Genomic DNA, 19,173 nt, shown 5'->3' with positions numbered 1-19,173 from the left:
GTTCTCTCGTCTCGCAGGGCGTGATATCGATTTAAGGAACACTTGTTGCGAGTGAGCCGAAGCGAAGACGCGAGGCAAATGCGGTTCTCCCACGCTCTCTCCGAGAAAAGCGGAGAAGAAAGATTTATGCTGTCCCTAATAGAAGCTGAAAGAGAGATAGCAGTCATTAATCGGAGGAACGGAATAATAAAGAGTAACAAAAATTAATGAAATAATTTCGCAAAAATAATTTCTCTGAGCAGACATATATATATATATGTATATATATATATATATATATCATGCGTATATTAAACTTTATTTTTTTTTACTTTTATATATCTTATAATTATTATGTATGTTATTTTATATACTATATATATATATATATATATATATATGTATATATATATATATATATGTATATATAAAATCTTATTGTAGTATTGATGCGAAGATACAAAATGTTAAAAAAGGGTTCAAAATATTAAAGAAAAAATTATAGAAAGATAGAGATTGTACTCACTAAATCGGATAAAAAATGCTTAATACTCACAGGTCGAGAAAAATTAACCATTTTGTAACGGTTTTGATAAAGCGAGAATTACACAGATTATCTAGATGATAGACTTTCATTGTGCACAGAAATGTCAATCTATCGCGCGACCATCATACTGCAACAAATAAATAATATAACCTCCCTCCACATTTGATTGGTCTATTTTCCCATATACGTCATGCAGATCATGCATTATATATACGTACCCATGAAAATTCACCTAGGTACTTCCGAAATTCTTTAGTCGCGCAATATTTATCAAGAGGGCATTAGTGTACAGTAGTTCATTTTTAAAAAAGAGAGAGAAGAGAGAGAGAGAGAGAGAGAGAGAGAGAGAGAGAGAGAGAGAGAGAGAGAGAGAGAGAGAGAGAGAGAGAGAGAGAGAAGACAAATAATAATAGAATAATAAGTTAGAAATTTTGCTGCAGACAATTCTATTGCAGTTGAATTAATCATCAATCGAGTTAATTGGAATTTGATCGAAGTAGCTCTTAAAATTATAATTCTTTTCCAAAATATATCTGCTTAGATCTTTTTGCATTCGTTAGCCGTTAAGATGACATACATACATTATGCGTTCATATACTTACTTAAAAGAATGCAAGATATATGTCACCAATAACAGAATTAAAAATAAAATAAAAAGCATTATACTTATAATTAAATTTATTAATTTTTATCTCATATATCCAAAGATATGTTACCTTTTTGTTGGATGTCTCTCCGAAGCAAATGTATGCGTGCGCCGAGATTACCGGATATGAACAGGGCGACATCTGTCGATCGAGATTCGTGAAGGTATCCCGCGAAAGTAGGGTTAACTTCCTTTTATCCGGTACGACGAATTGCGAGGTGCGTGATGCTCGTCACATCGTGAATTAAATCCTTAGCCATCGCGAATTTGGGTAGTTTTTATCGCTGCATTCGTACCGCATCTGTAATTAACGCGTTACGCGATCTTCACTTGTACTCTGATATTCGGTTCCTCGAGTCTTTCGAAGACACTTATCGGCGAACAAAACTGAGGTTAACTCTAACCATGAACGTGACATTTGTCAATAGAACCGATCGTTCGATTTCGGTCAATCTTTTGCGGTCATTATGTTACTTTTCATAACGTTGTACTAAAATGATGTAACGCTTTTCGTTTTTCTTTTCTTACAATTACAGATTTTCGATGTAGAAGTACGAGTGATTGTGTTGCGTTCGAGCCTGAAATGTTTACATCATTGGCAAAGATATTTTTGATAGTATTTTCTTTGGAAAGAAAAAAAAAGATAATACTACGTTAAACTTATTAAATTGTACAGAGAAAATTGTTAGGGCATATGCGTAATTTATTGTTTATAATCCTTTTTCTGCGATTACTTACATGCTTTGTTTCCTTTTCAGTATACATCGCCAAGATGGTGAAGATTATGAAGACTGGGAAAGTCGTGCTGGTCCTCAGCGGCCGGTACGCAGGAAGAAAAGCCATCGTCATGCGCAACTATGATGATGGAACCGCAGAAAAACAGTACGGACATGCTATGGTTGCAGGCATTGACCGGTATCCACGCAAGGTCCACAAAAGGATGGGAAAGGGAAAGTTGCATAAACGCTCTAAAATCAAGGCTTTCGTTAGGGTAAATTTATGTTTCTTTTTCCTTGTATAAATTTTTAACTATGAAATCTCGAACCTTTTAATGTCTCAGAAAAATGACATATCTTTATACAATTTTTTATATTTATATAAAATATTTTAGATTCTAAATTACAACCATTTAATGCCAACGAGATACACGGTAGATTTACAATTGGATAAAGTAGCTCCTAAAGATCTTAAAGACCCAATGAAACGCAAAAAGGTTCGTTTCCAGACACGTGTCAAATTTGAAGAGAGGTATGTAATTCAATATTCTATCGTCACTGCAAAATTATATCTTTATTGATATTATATATCTAAATTTGCTTTTTGTTTCCAGGTATAAAAATGGTAAGAACAAGTGGTTCTTCCAGAAGTTAAGATTCTAATTGTTTTTAAATAAAAGTCTGATATACCGATGTAAAAAAAAGTGAACACAATTTTTTCTATCACATACATAATCCTATGTAAAAAGTATACCAAACCTTTATATTTTTAATTATCATTTACTTCATTTACTTTTTAATTTAATTAGCTTAAAACTTATTTAATAGTTAATAATAATAACCTACAATCAGCTCATATATAGTGTTCAATAAAATTTGAAACTTTTTTTACTGAAGTTCCAGTTTATTTTAGTTTGCATGCTTTACATATGAAGTTATATATATATTTTTGCTTGTGTATTATACTAAACAATTTTAGTAGGCTCATTATTTTAGCAACTATATTTTAGAAATTGAATACTACACTTGCAAAATGTGTAAGAATAACAAAATAATTCGTGTGTATATAAAGAGGAAATAGAATTTACAAAATAAATAATAACATAATAGGAGTATATAAAGCTCCAAATAAAGTAATCTTAGAAAACAGTATCAATATAGTGTATAGTAATACTTACTTTCGTAACTAGATTTAATATTTTGATCACTTTTTAAGTTTTTTAATACGTTCATCAAGTAATGCTATATTACTCTTTATAACCTCCATATTAGAAGCAAAACTTTCTTGCACCCCTTTCAATAAAGACTTGTTACTGTCCAATCCAGATGAGATTTCTGCTTGCAGTTCTTCTAATCTTATTAAAGATTTACTGAAGGCAGCAGCTAAAATTCAATACATTTTTTTAGAATATATTCTTTATATACATATTTGTATGTTTGTTAATAATTTTACCTTGTTGATGAATATCACTCAATGTCAATAACCTTTCTACCGTTTGTGGTAATATTTGCGCTATAGCATCTGTTTTCTTCATAATTTCATACATCTCTGAGATCTATAAAAAGGATTCACACAAGACATTAATATTATGTGTGTGCAAAATATAAATTATTTATATTAATATTAGAATTTTTTAATAATTATTAATTCTAATATTTGTATGATATATCACCTTTTGCTCTTGCTCTGAATCTTGTTCTGCTACCGCTTTTTTCTGTGCAATGCTATCCATTCGATAAATTAAAGTGCCTAATCTTGTTTCAATGGTATCCAATTGATTAACATCTAACAATGAAGTCTTTGCTTCTAGTTGTTGTACAGTTTCCATTATCCCCTCGCATTTAAGATTCTGTAAAAAAGAATGGATTCATAAATCTATTTGAAACATGTATGTTTAAAAAGTGATCCTACCTGTGAAAATTTAGAAAGTTTATCGTTACTTGTCCCTATGAGATTTTCTAGGCAGCAAAGTCTTTGTTCGAGTTGTGCGACTCTAGCAGCTTCCTGCATTCTTGCTTTTTCTGGGAAATACATCATCTGATATTTAAGAACACCATGATCAACTGATTCATCTGCCTTCTTATCCTCTGATGATAGCTTAGATGAAGGCATGTTGGTTTGCTTAAATAATTCTATCTGTGATATCAATTGCCTGAAACATTAATATAATTTATTTGTTACTTAAGAAGATGTCTATATATAATAAATTATAATCTTTAAAATGCCATACTTAAACATTGTGCCTTGTGGATCAGATAAACTGGCAACAACATCAGGTCCTAGACAGTCTTCCAGTTTTAGAGAGATTAACTGTTTTTCTATCTGTTGTGCTTGAGAAATAATTTCACTTGCAGATTTGATTTCTACCTCATCCTTGGATTTTTCCTGCACATATTACCAATATACATATATTATTCCATAAAACAATTTTAGCATCTTATATCGACAACGTCACAACAATATACCTTCAATTCATTAATTTCTTCATACAATTCCTTAACTTCACACTGCAGTCGCTGGTATTTTTGAAGAGGAGTTTCTTTCTCACCTTCACTAACAAGTTCCCAGTCTCCGAATCTGAAAATTTCTCTTATATATCGTTCTATATATGAAATTTTATTAATTTCATTAGTGATTACTTATATCCTGTCCGCGGCTTGTTAGACATACGATCTGAGAAATCAACAGGTTTTCCAACAATTTGTTTGCCCTTAAATTTATTAAATGCTTCTTTAGCACTGATGTGTAACTGCTCCACACAAGAGCTATCGGGTTCATTCTGAATAAAAATCAATTATCAATTAATAGACTGAATATTAAAATATATGCAATGCAGATATAGTAGATGTAACTTACCTCACAGTACATTCGCATTTGCTCTGATTCTGGCAAATCGCTCGTTTCGTAGACATCAAGCTGATCGTATGCCTAAAAATGTAGAAATTGTATTCACTCTCACATCAGTGATACATAATACGAATGACATTAAAATATGACAAGTAGACAAGAATGTAAAAAGCACTTACAATTCCAGGTAAATCGGCGTATTTAGGATCTGCCATTTTTTATTGTGCGATTATCCTGTAAATTGCTCAAAAATGTTGCGAAACTGTAATATATATCAAAACTGTAATAAAGTATCGTCTTTGACACCGATGACTGAAATCAACACCGATCACCGATGTAGAACACTTGGAACTTGGAACAATCTAAAAACATAGATTATCAATTCCAAAGAGATAAAAACAACGACGCCATCTCCGGCAACTAGGGAAGTTACTGTATCGCGACAAGTAGAGATTTTTGATTTGAAAGATTTCCTAGGGTTGTTTATAGAACTAAATAGAAAAGCGCGCGAAAAAGAAAAAATTCAAATGTCCATCGGTGATATAATGCCAAAGATTAGAAAGCTACGATATAAATGATTTTCTCATTTGACATGTTTGTTATAGAAAAACCGATTCCAAACTTATCAAAGAATCTTAATCATTAAAAATTAATGCTTATATTACATATATAATATATATATATATATATATATATATATATTACATTATTAAATATGTATATTTATATATTAAATATTGTATATATATGTATGTATATGTATAAAATACAGGATGTGTGTCTCACTTTTCAAGCAATTAGAATTTAATAATTATGTATATATTCTTTAATTAAAAAATATATATTTAAATAACTTTGCTAAAAATAATTTTAAAAAATTAATAACTTTTGTTTTCTAATTACATTCTTAAATCTGTCGATATCGTAATTTGGAATGCATAATAGTGCTTTTTATCAAACGTGACTGGAGAAATCTTGTGTATGCACATACATATGTGTATTCTCACACACAAAAGATAAATAAAAGTATGTACATGACATTTCTGCTCCTGCTTTCTAGATCGAGTTTTCATTGGTTTTAACGAGTTTGTGCATTAATTATATTGCTTCGTTTGTTAGAGCAGAACAGAATTTTCTTTTCGACCATATGGATGCGTATGTATATATTTGTTCTACTTATTTATTCTTAATCAAGTTCGCCAGATGATACGCTATATATACAATATATAATATATGATGATTCCAATTATATGATGGGTTCAATGTCCATCGCGTACACACACACAATGTGTATCCTGTAACAATTTGATGTAATATAAGATGATGGTAGGGTTGTCAATTGATTAACGCGCGTATTTAGGCACGTATGTGGGTGACGTCTCTCTGCAGAGATATTTTTGAAACTTTTGACCGAGAGACCTATTTTGCAAATAGTGTGTGCTACATTAAACATTCAACTCGTTTAATATCCGTTTTATATTATTATTTATTTCTCATTTTCGTTCATCTTTAAAAATATTATCAATTTTTATTTCTCTAGCGTTACAGTGGGATTAGCCTCAAGTTTTTTAGAGAAACCAACTATGTACAAAGTATTATCTAACGTGTCAAAATATACAGTAAGTACATATAATTATCAATTTTTCATATAGACCTAAAAACTCAATAAAGTTGATTGAATCGACAGGTCTACAATGAACTGCGTAGAATACCATCAATTTCTCGTGGACCATCAATAACAATCTTAAATCTAAATAAACAACCACTCCCCAAGCAACCTGTTCCTGATCTCAAGCAAACTGCAGAACGTTATTTGAGGTACATGTCTATTTTTTTAAATATATATATCAATAAATAATTATATGTTTAGCTTGAATAAATTATTTATACTTTATAGGTCTTTAAAACCATTGTTGACTGATGAAGAACATAAAAATACAGAAAGGATTGTAAATGAATTTATAAGCAACACTGGTGTAGGACTTAAATTACATGCTAAATTATTGGAGAAATATCAAAGCACTGATAACTGGGTACTTGTTGCATATATACATTTTAATCAGTTAATATATCAGTTAGATAAATAATATATCACTCATTGTTTATTCATTTTTAGATGAAAGACTGGTGGTTGCAAGTTGCATACTTGGGATATCGTTATCCTGTTATTATACATTCTAGTCCTGGAACTGTTGGACCACCAATTACTTTCAACAGACCAGACGATATATATCCATTTGCGGCACGTCTCATTGCTGGAGTATGTAATTACAATGAAATGGTCAAGAGGCAAGTTTTATATAGCTTATAATATTCTTTTGTGTCTTTTTCTTTATATACTTAACTATAATTATGACATTGCAGTGGAAAGATGAAACAAGAAATGGTTCGCAATGATCCACTTGACATGCAGCCTTATGGCATGATACTTGGCACGCATAGGCAACCCAACAAAATTATCGACAAACTGTTGCACACAGACGAGGCCAAACACATAATTATTATAAGCAATAATCACGTGAGTATAATTATTTAAATGGAAAAAGATATACTTGAATACATTTTATTTTATATTACAGTTTTTTAAACTTTACGTTGTCGACAAAAATGGCATTTTAAGTGAGGATAAACTCGTGACTGCTATAAAAGATATCGCAGATCGTTCATGTACACCAGGAAAGCCTGTAGGGATTTTAACTGGAAATGACAGAGATACTTGGGCAACGGATCATAGTTTACTTTTAGGTTTATTTCAATTCACTTTTACAACTTTGCAACAAACTTTCTTTCTGTATATAATTTCGTTTATAATTATCATCTATTGTTATCTATTATTTTGTATGTTTTTAGAATTGGATAATAACAGAAGTATAATCAAGGATATAGAAACGTCCTTATTTATACTGTGCCTGGACAAAAATATACCTAAAGACGCTTTTAAGGAAAAAAATAATGCTTCAGTTAGAGCAGTTCAGACTTTGACAGGCTTCAATAGCTGTTTAAATGCAGGCAACAGGTGGCATGATAAAACTGTACAGGTGAAGTATCTCTGACTGATAAATATTAATTTTAAATTGAAAATAAAATGTAATTTAAAATTGATAAGATATTTGAAATCATATCTCAATGTTGAAATAAACAAAGGTCATTATTTTGCAGTATATAGTATCTACGGATGGTTACATTGGTATGGAATATGAACACAGCCCATGTGAGGGTGTTCCAGTTGCTGTTCTTCACGATTACATATTAAAATACATGTAAATAATAATCATTAAGTAATCCACCTCTCCTCGTAATATAAATAAAATTTTTCACTTATTTTCAGAGCAGCAAGAGAAAGTAGCGCAAAGAGCGAAGATTCTAAAGATTTCCCTAGAGCAGAGCTCTTAAAATTCGAAACTAACAATGTTATAGAGAATGCAATCGAGAAAGCTACTGATGCAGTAGACAAGTAGGTCGATTATATCTATAAGATTATATATTACACTAGAGTATCATCAAAAATATTATAAATATGATGATCTTTTCAGACTTTCAGAGGATATAGACATGGAATGTTTTACATTCGATAAGTTCGGTGCGGACGCGATAAAAGCAATTAAACTGAGTCCCGACAGTTTTATCCAGATCGCGATGCAAGTGACCTTCTACAACTTGCAAGGAAAAGCGCCAGCGCATTACGAAAGCGCGGCATTACGAAGATTTATTAATGCCAGAACCGAATGCATCAGATCCACTAGTACCGAGTCTGTCGAATTTGCAGAAATGATGCTCTACGACGCTGGCTGCAAAACCAAAGCACAAAAGAAAGAAGCAATGGTCAGAGCTATAGACGCTCACAAAAATATAGCTGGACAAGTGAGATATATTTCTTTGCTTAAATTATAGAATATCTTTAATCAATGTTTTAATAATTTGACGCATAAATTAAAGTCTACGGTTTCTTTTGCACAGGCTGCGTTAGGCCAAGGTGTCGATCGACATTTATTTGGCTTAAAAATGATAGCGCAGAGTGAAGGAATGGAGCTTCCAGAATTGTATAAGGATATCGGTTATACCAAAAGTACATATTTCAATTTAACATCGAGTCAGGTAATTCAGAACCAGTTTTTAAAATACGTGTATGTGAGGAGCTAAAATATTTAGATATTTTAATAAAAAAATCAAAGGCATGAAAATTAATGCAAATTAATTTTATTTTCCTTATGCAAAGGTACCATATACTTCAGCCTCTTTTATGTGCTATGGACCGGTTGTTCCCGACGGTTACGGTTGCTGTTACAATCCACGAGCAAAAGATATTCTATTCGCCTGTTCCTCGTTTAGATCTTGCGAAAAGACTAACACGAAGGATTTTGCTCACGTTTTACAAGAGACGCTGTCCAACATGCGAGACATAGGAAGCGAGTAACATTGTAAGAACATATGCAGTTTTACTGCAATGGATGTTCAGTCAAGATTCATATTTTTATATGCAATATCTATATGAGTGCGAGTAAAATAGAGTGCCTTGTAAATCAGATTCGTGTTTTCTATACTTTTTTTATGGAAAAATTTGTATCACAGACTGAAAATACTTCGCGGAATATCGCTCTGCTTGATCTGGCTTACTCTGTATGTATTATGATTGTATTTTTTCCAAAGTGTCAATGTTAATTACTAATTTATTATATAATATATAAAATTATAAAAAATTACCAAAATCACAATTCTGAATGAAATGTAGAAGATCTTTCGTTAGGAAAACCCCAGAAGAATGTCGGATATCCCTTGACTTCTCTTTCTCTGGCTACGAAAGCTGAGAAGGAAGAGATACAATTTCCTATGAAATAATTGGCCCTTCCGAGAATTGCTAAATCCAAATGAGGTGATGCCGGCGGTTCTTGTCGAAATACTGGTATCTACAAATTATAGAGACGATAATGTGAAAAGATATTATTAATAATATTAATAGCAACATGATAATAATGTGATAAACATATAAGCTTACCTTCATACGTGCCAAAGCTTCTCCAAGTTTATCTAGCATGTGATTACTGTCAGATGCCACAAATACCGATTTGATATCATTGCCATTGCGAATGACACGTTTCAGATGACGTACTATTAAATCTAACGATGGTAGGCACATAGACATGGTTGCTTTACCACGTTCGTTGCGATATCCAAGGCACTGAGGTGCGGCGAAGAGATTCGGCGTGAATGATATATGTTCGCAGGCGCGTACCTGAAGAAAACATAACAGAAAGATATTATTCTTTAGTATGATTAAATTTGTACTCTTTACATTAACATTTAATAAGTATAATAAGCACAATTACCCAATCAATTCCATTCCGCAAATGTATGCCAACAAATGCACCTTTTGGCAATTTTTCCTTTATAAACGCCTTTGCTTCATCAAGCATATCGTTATTCCAATTGAGACATTTATGTAAATGCTTGTTCTCGAATTGTACCGGAAAACTGCCGGGTGCACCTGTGAATGCTAGCACCGGCCAAGTCGCGGCTGGGTAGCGTTTTCGCCATTGCACCTTCATGTCAGTATGGTACATGTCGTAATAAAGCGGACCGTAAAACTCTGATTGAACGAAATCTACATTATATGTGTCCCAAAAAGGACCAAATGGATTTCCTTGTTTTGCATTGCAGGACTCTCCCTCACTTCCTGTACGGGACGAATAACAAAAAGCTAAGGGAAAAATTAGAGACATGAAAAGTTTATTCTTTTATGTAAATTAATATTTAGAACTTACATACTCTTTCCTCAGGTGGCCACATTGTTGGTGCAATGTCCCTCATAAAGTCCTCCATCAATAATGCTTTGTGGCAGTTTTGTACTTGTGAAATGTTAAAATAGCTATCAAAAGGTTCTTGTATCTAGAAATAAAATTGGATTTTTATATATCGGGCAATATTAATAAATTAGTAATAAATATAAATTATTAATAAATGTTATAAAAAAATGTCATTTACAGATCTCGGTTCTCCTGTACGATATTCGACCCATGCTGGTAACAATAGAGTACGATTCAAAGCTTTGGCAAATCCTAAGGCTCCTAAAAAATGATCCGCTTGATTGCCGAAACGTCCCATACAGGGACAATAAGCGATATAGCCGTTTCTGTCAATGTCAATATCTTGACAACAGGCGACATGCATCAAAAATAACATAAAAATTGATGTTCTCAGCATCGTGATGAATAAATATAATACTCTTAACTTTCTATAAAATACATATAATTTCAATATGAAACTTGGAATATTTTTTGCACGTTCCTGTCACAGAAACAGGAGTATTAATGTAAAACGATAAATAAAACGATTGTTCTCAGGCACATTTTTTCCACTTTCCATCAGTGCCGTTGTGACGCTTGCGCGATAAACCCGGTCCGACAACAGCTGGTTTCTACGGAAACAAGCATTGATTAAAAATATATAAGAACTGGAGCATCATTAGAAAATAAAGAAAGAGCTTTCTAGCGTTTGACATTTGAGTGTTTCTTGCCTAATTATATATATATATATATATATAAAAAAAAAAAAAAAAAACTCCACTCTTGTGAGTTTAAATTTATATTTTTGCATAATACAAAGTTTTTATTGAGAGGAAATGCTTACAAAATTATCCATTATTTTATGCCTACAATATTCTAATTAAATGCAATATCTCCTAAATAAATTTGTATCAATAACATAACTTTTATATTATCTATCACGTTGTACACTCGCAATTGTATAAAAATAGTCTTTTATATAATTATGAATGCACGAATTTCTAACAAGTTAAATAAACATATTCTAAGCTAGTAAAAGTACTGTAGAATAGGATATTGAAATGTGTAAGAATAATGTATAATTTTATTATAAGTAGTGGGAATAAAACGATCCACACACACAATAAACATATTTAATATGTATGTCATTATGTTTTGCATTAGGTTGTTGCTGATGGTGATGATGATACATTGAGACTAGCTCCTCTGCAGTTTGGGGGAGTATTCATTGGTGTTAATGGTAACAAGGAGCCAAAGAAGACGTGTTGAATAACAGGAAATTTTGCCAACACCTGAGAAGCAAAAACGATAATTTATTTTTTTTTCTCTCCTAGAATCTGATATGTGATTATTTTATTGAATTACCTCTGCTTTATACATTTTGATAAGACCACTGTTTACTTTCGGCCATGAGGATACTGCGCTAACGTTCCACAATTGATTCGAATGTTCTGCAAAAGGTCCTATTTTCACCTAACGAAACAAACAAATGTTAAAATATAGTTTTTTAATTTTTGCAGATAATGTATATCAATAATAACACAGTATTGTATATCTTTGTACGAAATCTCTACCTTTGAAATAAATTCAATGCAGCCAAGGAACATGTATTTCTTGCTGTAAGCTTCTACGATACCTTGATCTACAAAATGACGGGGTTCTATCCGAGAATGTCCTAAAATATTACATTACATAAAATACATTAAAAGTTAAATTTTGTAGTTTTCTACAAATTTTATTACTATATTATATTGAAAGATTAATACCAATAAGCTGAGCACTTCCCCATACGAAGGGTATAAATTGATAATCATCTAAACTCCAAACACCATGGCTACCTGCTGGTTCCATACGATACGTCAACTGAAGTTTACGTACCAATTCAAGATACCTTTAATATATAGAAAAAAGATTTAAATAACTAAATAATTTAACCCAAAAAATAAAATTAAAAATAAAATTGTATAACAAACCAAATTACTAAAAATTAAAATACCTATTAAATACTTTTATCACAACAGCAGCTTTATCATCATTTTTAAATGCGCCTATCTTAAACATGCAGCAGAGAAACATGAGAAAAGCCATTTCATGGCCTGTTCCATAGTCTATACGAGTAGGATTTCCAAAGCTCTCACATAAATATTGAATTATCTCTATGATTGCACGATGTAATTCTTTTGGCAACACTTGTTTCAATTCCTCTACTGCATTCTGTAATAAAAAAAAAAATCAGTCAAATTAAAATTACTTTAAGTTAAACTTTAAATCTTAATAATTTTTAAATAAAGCACCAATACCACACCTGCTGTAGTCTTTCATGCCATGTACGAAATGATTTATTACCAAATCGTTGGGGCTGTTCAGTGGGTGGAATTTCTGTTATCCATTCATCAAATTTGTTTAACATTTGTACAACATTGTTCACTAAAAGAGATTGTGGACACTCTGCATCCAAAGCTTTGCCTTGAACAGCTTCATTCAATGTTAAAATAAATCCCAAATATTCCTACAAGTAAAAATTTCATTATATGAATATATAAAAAAAGTATAAATGTTTATGTAAGACTATTGCAATTAAAAATATTCTTTATAGGTATAAATTATTCTAGTTATTATATAATATTGTTAAATATAAAATTACAATAAATAAATGCAGAAATTATCTTACAAAGTATGCTTCAGATTTTTGCCAAGCTGCCATATCAGTCGGTATCTTGATATGTTTTTTTGGCACAACAAATTCATGTTGATCAGCTAAAAAATAATACATGTATATTGTTAATATTATAAAATTCAAATTAATTACATTTAATATAATAATACATACGTAATAATTGTGTTTCCTTCATAGGAAGTTTTGGTGTTGCCATAATGAATACTTAATAAAGATTTGGCTGTAATTTACTATAATAATTTTATTAAAAAGCAAAACAGAGTATTTTTTTCATCACTGAAAGTATTTTTCGTTTTCACGCTCTGTGCTAAATACCGGCTAACCTAACACCTAACACGAAATAAAGTATTTACTTCGCGGTATTATAACGGGAATAATGTGGGCGAAAATATATATATTCTCTCTGTTTATGAGACAGAGAATTACTTCTTATTTCGTATATATTGTAAATAAGTAAACTACGCAGTCAGACGATATGTCATTCATAACTTTGCAACGAAATTGTCAAATGTAAAGGCTGTATTACACTACAGATTTACAGATTGTGGGCTGCGATTGGGATTATCTCGTTGACATTTGCGGATTGACCAATCAGAGCAAAGCAGCTTGTCAGCTGATTGGTCAATAAATCTGACTCCGATTTTCTCTATATATAGGATGGTATATGGTATAGGAAAGACTTCAGTATACATGAGAGTGTTTACGTGCATGTTTTGTTGGAAAATTTCCTCTGTACATTCTAATTTGTGAACAGAAGAGATATTACAAATATTTATAAATATAGACAGTTTTAATTATTGCAAATTATCTTGTTTCTATTTTTTTCTATTTAGAGCTACACGAAATAATAGTTGCATACAGATTGTATATGTTAATATCTGGATGTGTAAATGACTACTTGTCTGTTCATATAACTTTCACATTTCTGAAAGATGCTACGAACATTTGAGAGACAAGTTTTTCGAAATGTACGAAGTGGCAGAAGATTGAACACGTGGTCGCATCTTGCCACAGCATTTAATTCAGCTATTAATGATGAAAATCACTCGGTGAATATATTGAAGAAAGAAACGGTAAGTGTATGTCGTTCAACTGTGATTATCGAGATCAAATTAATGCAAAAGTGATTTTTTTCAATCAACACTATTATAATATTTAAACAGAATATATAAAATGCATAGATAAATGACTTAATATTTTTATATCACATTTTATAACATATATTTTATCGTTTAAAAATTTCTTAAAGGGACTATTTGGTATTCCGGAGTTAAAAGTTGAAAATGGTTTTGATATATTGAAAAGTCGTGCATTAACACATGTTAATGTTCTTATTGATGAAGCTATAAACAAGAACAGGAAGAGAAAAATGGTGGAAATATTTGATGAATTATCTAATACACTATGTAAAGTAGCAGATATGGCTGAGTTTATTAGAGTCGCACATCCTGATCAACAGTATGTCCGAGCTGCCGAAGATGCTTGTATAACTATCAGTGGTGTAGTCGAAAAGTAAATTTACTTTTAATATACAATAAATTTACTAATTATACATTTAAGTATTATATAGCAGCTACCTTCATTTTGAATGTTTCTTTATCATATCATTTGTAGAATTAAACAATTTTTTTTCTCTTATGTTAATAATTTATATTTTATACATTTTGTATGTGGTAATTTTCTGTTATAGAAGTTTTTCTTCTATTGAACTGTATATTCTCTTATTTTCATTAGAACAATTTTTAAGTAATAAGAGTATATAATAAAAAAGCATTCAATAATTTTAATTTTAAATAAATATTATTGAGAGACCATTAGTATGTTTGATTTATGGATTGTCAATTATGTTTATTAATTCACAATCAATATTTAACAGATTAAACACACATCGTGAGCTGTATGATATGTTAAAACAAGTGGCAAATAATGGTGATACTCAAGTGACATCCGATATAGACAATCATGTAACTAAATTATTCTTATTTGATTTCGAACAATGTGGTATACACTTACCAGAAAGGCAAAGGAGACAAGTAGTAGAGCTAAACGATTATATTTTACAAGTAAGTATTATTTAACGATATCTTTAATCACCATATACTCATATGTGCTTTTTTTCAGGTGGGTCAAAGATTTATGGCTGGTGCTGTCACTCCGAGGTCGGTTAATGCCGACGCATTATCCGATGTTATTAGGCAATAGTAAGTGCGGTATTTTAATCGATTACTCGCCTTGCTGCGTTAAAACAATTTTATTGTTTTGTTTAAAACTTTTCAAAGGTATAAGCTTTAGAAAGGTACCTCGTTGATATCGGATACGTTTCACAGTTTTGTGACGGACAACGGTCAGATATTAGTGCAAGGATTTTACACAGACTCCTCCAACACTGCTGTTCGTGAAGCGACGTATAAATTGTTCCTGTTCCCGGATAAAGAGCAAAATTATCTATTACACGAACTTTTGAGCTCCAGACACCTACTCGCAGAATCTTGTGGATTTCCATCATATGCACACAGGTAATATGAATGAATAAAAAGAAAATACAATTGAATAAGCATAGATTAAAAATTATTATTTTATTATATTATTATTTTATAGAGCTGTGAAAGGAAGTACGGTCGAATCGCCTATTGTAGTGAAGGAATTTCTTAATATACTGAATGATAATTTGCAGTCTAAAGCAACACAAGATTTTCAAGAAATGCAAAAGATGAAAGATACTGAATCGCATCTGAAACAAGTTTGTATTCATCTTTAATCTACTTTTATATATTTATAATTCTTTTTACTATGATAATACTATTCATATAACTATCGAAACATATAAATCTAGCAGTCAAAATATTATCTTTACGTGATATATATTTCACAATTGTAAAATTATTTATTTATTTGAATTATTAAACAGAAATTGATGCCATGGGATACTGCCTACTTCATGGCAAAAGCAAAGAAAACTTGGTTAAATACCTCTTCCACTGAATTTGCTCCATACTTTTCCCTTGGTGCTTGTATGGAGGGTTTAAATATCCTTACACAATCGTTGTATGGAGTTAAGCTTGAATCCGTCCCAGTGTTATCCGGAGAAGTGTGGGCGAATAATATTCATAAATTAGCTGTAACAGATGAAAAAGAAGGAATCTTGGGTTATATCTATTGTGATTTCTATGAAAGAGTAGGGAAGCCTAATCAAGACTGTCATTTTACAATTCAAGGTGGAAAGCAACTGCCAGATGGTTCTTATCAGGTAAATTTATATATACATATTCATATATATACATAATCATAAATGTATATACATATTTATATTCATATATATATCAGTGTATATACATATATATATAATTATTATTATTATTATTAGTAACTAAATATATTGTTAATAATTTAAATATATATATATTTGTGAAATTACATATAATTGCAGAAATTTTGATTTTATCATAGTATCCGTTTTGCTTTTAGAATCCTATAGTTGTACTTATGCTTTCATTACCGCATCCACGTTGGTCAAATCCGTGTTTATTAAGTCCATCATCTGTGGACAATCTGTTTCATGAAATGGGCCACGCTTTGCATTCTATGCTCGGGCGAACGAAATATCAGCACGTTACTGGTACTAGATGCAGCACAGATTTCGCAGAAGTACCGAGTGTCCTGATGGAGTATTTTGCAAGTGATCCTAGGGTAAAAAATACAATAAAATATACAATATAGATATTTTATAAATAATATAAATTGCACTTGAAATTAGTGTATATAAGTTTGCTGGTACTTAAACATAATATGTTTTAATTGATATGCACAATTACAGGTTGTATCAAAATTTGCAAAACATTTTCAAACTCAAGAACCAATGCCGGAAAATTTATTGCACAAACTGTGCGCTTCAAAAAACATTTTCTGCGCCTCTGAATTACAGAATCAAGTATTCTATAGTATGCTGGATCAGGTGTATCATAGTGGTAAAATAACACAATCCACTAGCAAGATTTTAGCGGATGTACAAAAGGAATATTATGGTCTTCCATATGTGGAAAATACAGTATGTATTTTAATCTGTGTGTTTTCTCTATTGACTTTATGAAACAATCTAAAGTTGTATTTACAAAAAAAGTAGATATAATTATAAAAATATTAAGTCTTATAAAAAGATACAAAAGAAATATTTGTTTTTTTTGTGAATAATCTCTTTTATATGACATATTAAATAATTAAATGATTATATTAAATTATTATTATTATGATATAGTAAATTAATTTATCAACTAATTTATTTAAGATCTTGGTCAAAAAACTAGAGTAAATTTTGCGATTAAATAATAGAACGATTTAAATTTGGATTTTTAGTTGGCACAATTAATTAGATTCTATAATTTTCAATACTATAATTAATATATTATATTTACAGGCGTGGCAATTGAGATTTTCTCATTTGGTCGGATACGGTGCGAAATATTACTCCTATCTAATATCTCGTGCGATCGCTGCCTGGATTTGGCAAACATACTTCCATAACGATCCCTTCTGCCGATCAGCAGGTAATCGTTATCGGAAAGAATGCTTAGCACATGGAGGCGGTAAACCGGCATCGCAATTAGTGTCGGATTTCTTGAACAAGGAAGCTACTGCTGCTACATTTGCAAAATCGTTAATCAACGAAGTAGATATGAAGAATTTACATGTGGAAACCATAAAACAACGTAACGGTATAAAATTTTCATAACTTGTAATATAGCAGAATTTGTAGTTTGTAGCAGATGTGATATTTTGCACATGTGTTGTACAATTTTGTATAATAAACTCCTCAAAATAGAATGTATAGAATACATTTTTATAACAAAAAAAGAATGAATAAAACGTACAACATAGATTGTTTCTAAATAGCTGCATATCCTACGTTTTAATGACAAATTTTAAAATACGATTAATTGATTTTTCTTCATCACAAAGTTATTATTTACTACAAGTAACTTTCAACATTATAATTAAGTCTTTATAATTAAAATTTAATGTTAATGTAAAATCTACTTAAATTAGAAGAATACATTCTGTCATTTATATATTTCCTCTTTTTCTTAAGACTGATTTAATTTGATTCTTTATTAGGAGTCGATCACAAATTATCTCCAATATCAAAATTATTAAAAAATAATATAGTAGAGAAATGAAACTCTGTATAAATTCTTTCCGTATTTTGTTTTGTGAACCAAATTCTCATAAGATTATAAATTATTGATATATTAAGCAGCGTTAATTTCTTTTATCTCTTAATTGTATTTTATTATAAGTACAGAATCCCTTATACTCTCTATGTACAATGTTGATAAATCTACGAATTATTACAAAAAAATAAGTTTTGTAGTATTGTACATATAATTCAAACGCAGTATAAGGTAATTTGTGAATAGATATTAATTTATCTGTATACTCTACCTTTTCACTTCCCCTGAGGTTATCCTAAATCTGTACATGGCAACGTAAAATTATGATCTATTGGGAGCATAAATGACGTTCCAAAACAGTGTTTTGCTGGCAGTACTGTCTTCTTTCGATTAAAAAACTAACTTCAAATTTTTTTCTGTTCGGGTATGTATTTACATTGTACTGCGTTTATATATCGATGTTTCTCGGATTTAAAACTCTCTGTCATTACTTCCGTCAAAAAGAACATTTCCTGTTCTTTGTACACACATTTGTATCATTTACTAACTTAATTTACAAATATATGGACACAAAACAAGCCACTGAATGATCATTTACTCTCGCATAGCAACATTTTCAATAATTAGACATATATATATCTTTTATTTTAATAACAATCGCGATTCCTACATCATATAGAAGTTTTCTGCTTATTGAAATTTTATTTATCTCTTTATGTGTAACTGAGGTTCAGTTCACGACGACCTGGATACTTTATTTTTTATATTCTACTGATTAAAATTATGAACTTGCATACATACTATGTTTAAGGTAT

The 19,173-nt window shown here is 30.7% G+C and overlaps 6 protein-coding genes and 1 long non-coding RNA gene across 10 annotated transcripts; 3 read left to right on the top strand and 4 right to left on the bottom strand.

Annotated features, from left to right (window-relative positions):
• Window positions 1-893: 893 nt before the first annotated feature.
• On the bottom strand, window positions 894-2,051 carry LOC145944244 (uncharacterized). The gene is made up of 3 exons (XR_014426640.1): window positions 1,911-2,051; window positions 1,577-1,750; window positions 894-1,473 (listed from the first exon to the last, which is right to left on the bottom strand). It is a non-coding gene; the product is annotated as an uncharacterized LOC145944244 (long non-coding RNA).
• Rpl27 (ribosomal protein L27) lies at window positions 1,316-2,592 on the top strand. 2 transcript variants are annotated; one of them, XM_083052483.1, is made up of 4 exons: window positions 1,316-1,390; window positions 1,931-2,163; window positions 2,284-2,420; window positions 2,503-2,592. In XM_083052483.1, the coding sequence occupies exons 2-4, from the start codon at window positions 1,945-1,947 to the stop codon at window positions 2,549-2,551; spliced, it is 405 nt and encodes a 134-aa protein (XP_082908609.1). In that variant the 5' UTR covers window positions 1,316-1,390; window positions 1,931-1,944; the 3' UTR covers window positions 2,552-2,592. The 2 variants fall into 2 exon arrangements, with proteins under 2 accessions (XP_082908609.1, XP_082908610.1); XM_083052484.1 differs by having other exon boundaries at window positions 1,367-1,443.
• A 258-nt stretch (window positions 2,593-2,850) lies between these two features.
• On the bottom strand, window positions 2,851-5,104 carry Dctn2-p50 (dynactin subunit 2). Its single transcript, XM_083051751.1, has 9 exons — window positions 4,916-5,104; window positions 4,746-4,817; window positions 4,529-4,668; window positions 4,355-4,466; window positions 4,120-4,274; window positions 3,801-4,041; window positions 3,562-3,738; window positions 3,342-3,444; window positions 2,851-3,271 (listed from the first exon to the last, which is right to left on the bottom strand). The coding sequence occupies exons 1-9, from the start codon at window positions 4,949-4,951 to the stop codon at window positions 3,093-3,095; spliced, it is 1,215 nt and encodes a 404-aa protein (XP_082907877.1). The 5' UTR covers window positions 4,952-5,104; the 3' UTR covers window positions 2,851-3,092.
• A 624-nt stretch (window positions 5,105-5,728) lies between these two features.
• LOC145943727 (carnitine O-acetyltransferase-like) lies at window positions 5,729-9,150 on the top strand. 3 transcript variants are annotated; one of them, XM_083051521.1, is made up of 13 exons: window positions 5,729-5,891; window positions 6,277-6,355; window positions 6,424-6,554; window positions 6,634-6,769; window positions 6,853-7,025; window positions 7,101-7,254; window positions 7,316-7,481; window positions 7,587-7,774; window positions 7,896-7,996; window positions 8,065-8,190; window positions 8,270-8,597; window positions 8,694-8,831; window positions 8,953-9,150. In XM_083051521.1, exons 1-13 carry the CDS (start codon window positions 5,884-5,886, stop codon window positions 9,148-9,150), a joined length of 1,926 nt encoding a protein of 641 aa, XP_082907647.1. In that variant the 5' UTR covers window positions 5,729-5,883. The 3 variants fall into 3 exon arrangements, with proteins under 3 accessions (XP_082907647.1, XP_082907649.1, XP_082907648.1); XM_083051523.1 differs by lacking the exon at window positions 5,729-5,891 and adding an exon at window positions 6,012-6,062; XM_083051522.1 differs by lacking the exon at window positions 5,729-5,891 and adding an exon at window positions 6,062-6,169.
• A 292-nt stretch (window positions 9,151-9,442) lies between these two features.
• On the bottom strand, window positions 9,443-11,125 carry O-fut1 (O-fucosyltransferase 1). The gene is made up of 5 exons (XM_083051524.1): window positions 10,716-11,125; window positions 10,496-10,619; window positions 10,061-10,431; window positions 9,730-9,966; window positions 9,443-9,640 (listed from the first exon to the last, which is right to left on the bottom strand). The coding sequence occupies exons 1-5, from the start codon at window positions 10,932-10,934 to the stop codon at window positions 9,443-9,445; spliced, it is 1,149 nt and encodes a 382-aa protein (XP_082907650.1). The 5' UTR covers window positions 10,935-11,125.
• A 457-nt stretch (window positions 11,126-11,582) lies between these two features.
• LOC145943507 (serine/threonine-protein phosphatase 2A activator) lies at window positions 11,583-13,710 on the bottom strand. The gene is made up of 8 exons (XM_083051073.1): window positions 13,347-13,710; window positions 13,188-13,273; window positions 12,822-13,025; window positions 12,513-12,730; window positions 12,283-12,407; window positions 12,091-12,191; window positions 11,882-11,989; window positions 11,583-11,808 (listed from the first exon to the last, which is right to left on the bottom strand). The coding sequence occupies exons 1-8, from the start codon at window positions 13,387-13,389 to the stop codon at window positions 11,677-11,679; spliced, it is 1,017 nt and encodes a 338-aa protein (XP_082907199.1). The 5' UTR covers window positions 13,390-13,710; the 3' UTR covers window positions 11,583-11,676.
• Window positions 13,711-13,888: 178 nt separating this feature from the next.
• LOC145943506 (mitochondrial intermediate peptidase) lies at window positions 13,889-18,106 on the top strand. Its single transcript, XM_083051072.1, has 10 exons — window positions 13,889-14,266; window positions 14,443-14,705; window positions 15,070-15,256; window positions 15,315-15,394; window positions 15,521-15,709; window positions 15,792-15,933; window positions 16,102-16,440; window positions 16,659-16,880; window positions 17,008-17,238; window positions 17,605-18,106. Exons 1-10 carry the CDS (start codon window positions 14,126-14,128, stop codon window positions 17,917-17,919), a joined length of 2,109 nt encoding a protein of 702 aa, XP_082907198.1. The 5' UTR covers window positions 13,889-14,125; the 3' UTR covers window positions 17,920-18,106.
• Window positions 18,107-19,173: the final 1,067 nt, after the last annotated feature.

The sequence above is a fragment of the Prenolepis imparis genome, unplaced genomic scaffold (genome assembly GCF_030444845.1).
Source record: "Prenolepis imparis isolate NDT839.2.m4 unplaced genomic scaffold, iyPreImpa1.0 SCAF_12, whole genome shotgun sequence".
Taxonomy (NCBI): domain Eukaryota; kingdom Metazoa; phylum Arthropoda; class Insecta; order Hymenoptera; family Formicidae; genus Prenolepis; species Prenolepis imparis.
This window is presented reverse-complemented; position numbering and strand designations above follow the sequence as displayed.

Coding starts and splice junctions, on each gene's coding strand:
- LOC145943506 (XM_083051072.1), top strand. CDS start 14,126: ATGCTACGAACATTTGAGAGACAAGTTTTTCGAAATGTACGAAGTGGC. Junction 14,267..14,442: donor ATATATTGAAGAAAGAAACG/GTAAGTGTATGT, acceptor AATTTCTTAAAG/GGACTATTTGGTATTCCGGA. Junction 14,706..15,069: donor ATCAGTGGTGTAGTCGAAAA/GTAAATTTACTT, acceptor AATATTTAACAG/ATTAAACACACATCGTGAGC.
- LOC145943727 (XM_083051521.1), top strand. Junction 7,255..7,315: donor TTATTATAAGCAATAATCAC/GTGAGTATAATT, acceptor TTTATATTACAG/TTTTTTAAACTTTACGTTGT. Junction 8,598..8,693: donor ACAAAAATATAGCTGGACAA/GTGAGATATATT, acceptor TCTTTTGCACAG/GCTGCGTTAGGCCAAGGTGT.
- O-fut1 (XM_083051524.1), bottom strand. CDS start 10,934: ATGCTGAGAACATCAATTTTTATGTTATTTTTGATGCATGTCGCCTGT. Junction 10,432..10,495: donor GCCACCTGAGGAAAGAGTAT/GTAAGTTCTAAA, acceptor TTTTTCCCTTAG/CTTTTTGTTATTCGTCCCGT. Junction 9,641..9,729: donor AAGCTTTGGCACGTATGAAG/GTAAGCTTATAT, acceptor TATAATTTGTAG/ATACCAGTATTTCGACAAGA.
- Dctn2-p50 (XM_083051751.1), bottom strand. CDS start 4,951: ATGGCAGATCCTAAATACGCCGATTTACCTGGAATT. Junction 4,042..4,119: donor CCACAAGGCACAATGTTTAA/GTATGGCATTTT, acceptor TTAATGTTTCAG/GCAATTGATATCACAGATAG. Junction 3,272..3,341: donor GAGTGATATTCATCAACAAG/GTAAAATTATTA, acceptor ATTGAATTTTAG/CTGCTGCCTTCAGTAAATCT.
- Rpl27 (XM_083052483.1), top strand. CDS start 1,945: ATGGTGAAGATTATGAAGACTGGGAAAGTCGTGCTGGTCCTCAGCGGC. Junction 2,164..2,283: donor AAATCAAGGCTTTCGTTAGG/GTAAATTTATGT, acceptor AAAATATTTTAG/ATTCTAAATTACAACCATTT. Junction 2,421..2,502: donor CGTGTCAAATTTGAAGAGAG/GTATGTAATTCA, acceptor TTTTGTTTCCAG/GTATAAAAATGGTAAGAACA.
- LOC145943507 (XM_083051073.1), bottom strand. CDS start 13,389: ATGGCAACACCAAAACTTCCTATGAAGGAAACACAATTATTAC. Junction 13,274..13,346: donor GAAGGAAACACAATTATTAC/GTATGTATTATT, acceptor ATTATTTTTTAG/CTGATCAACATGAATTTGTT. Junction 13,026..13,187: donor AAAAATCTGAAGCATACTTT/GTAAGATAATTT, acceptor TTTTACTTGTAG/GAATATTTGGGATTTATTTT.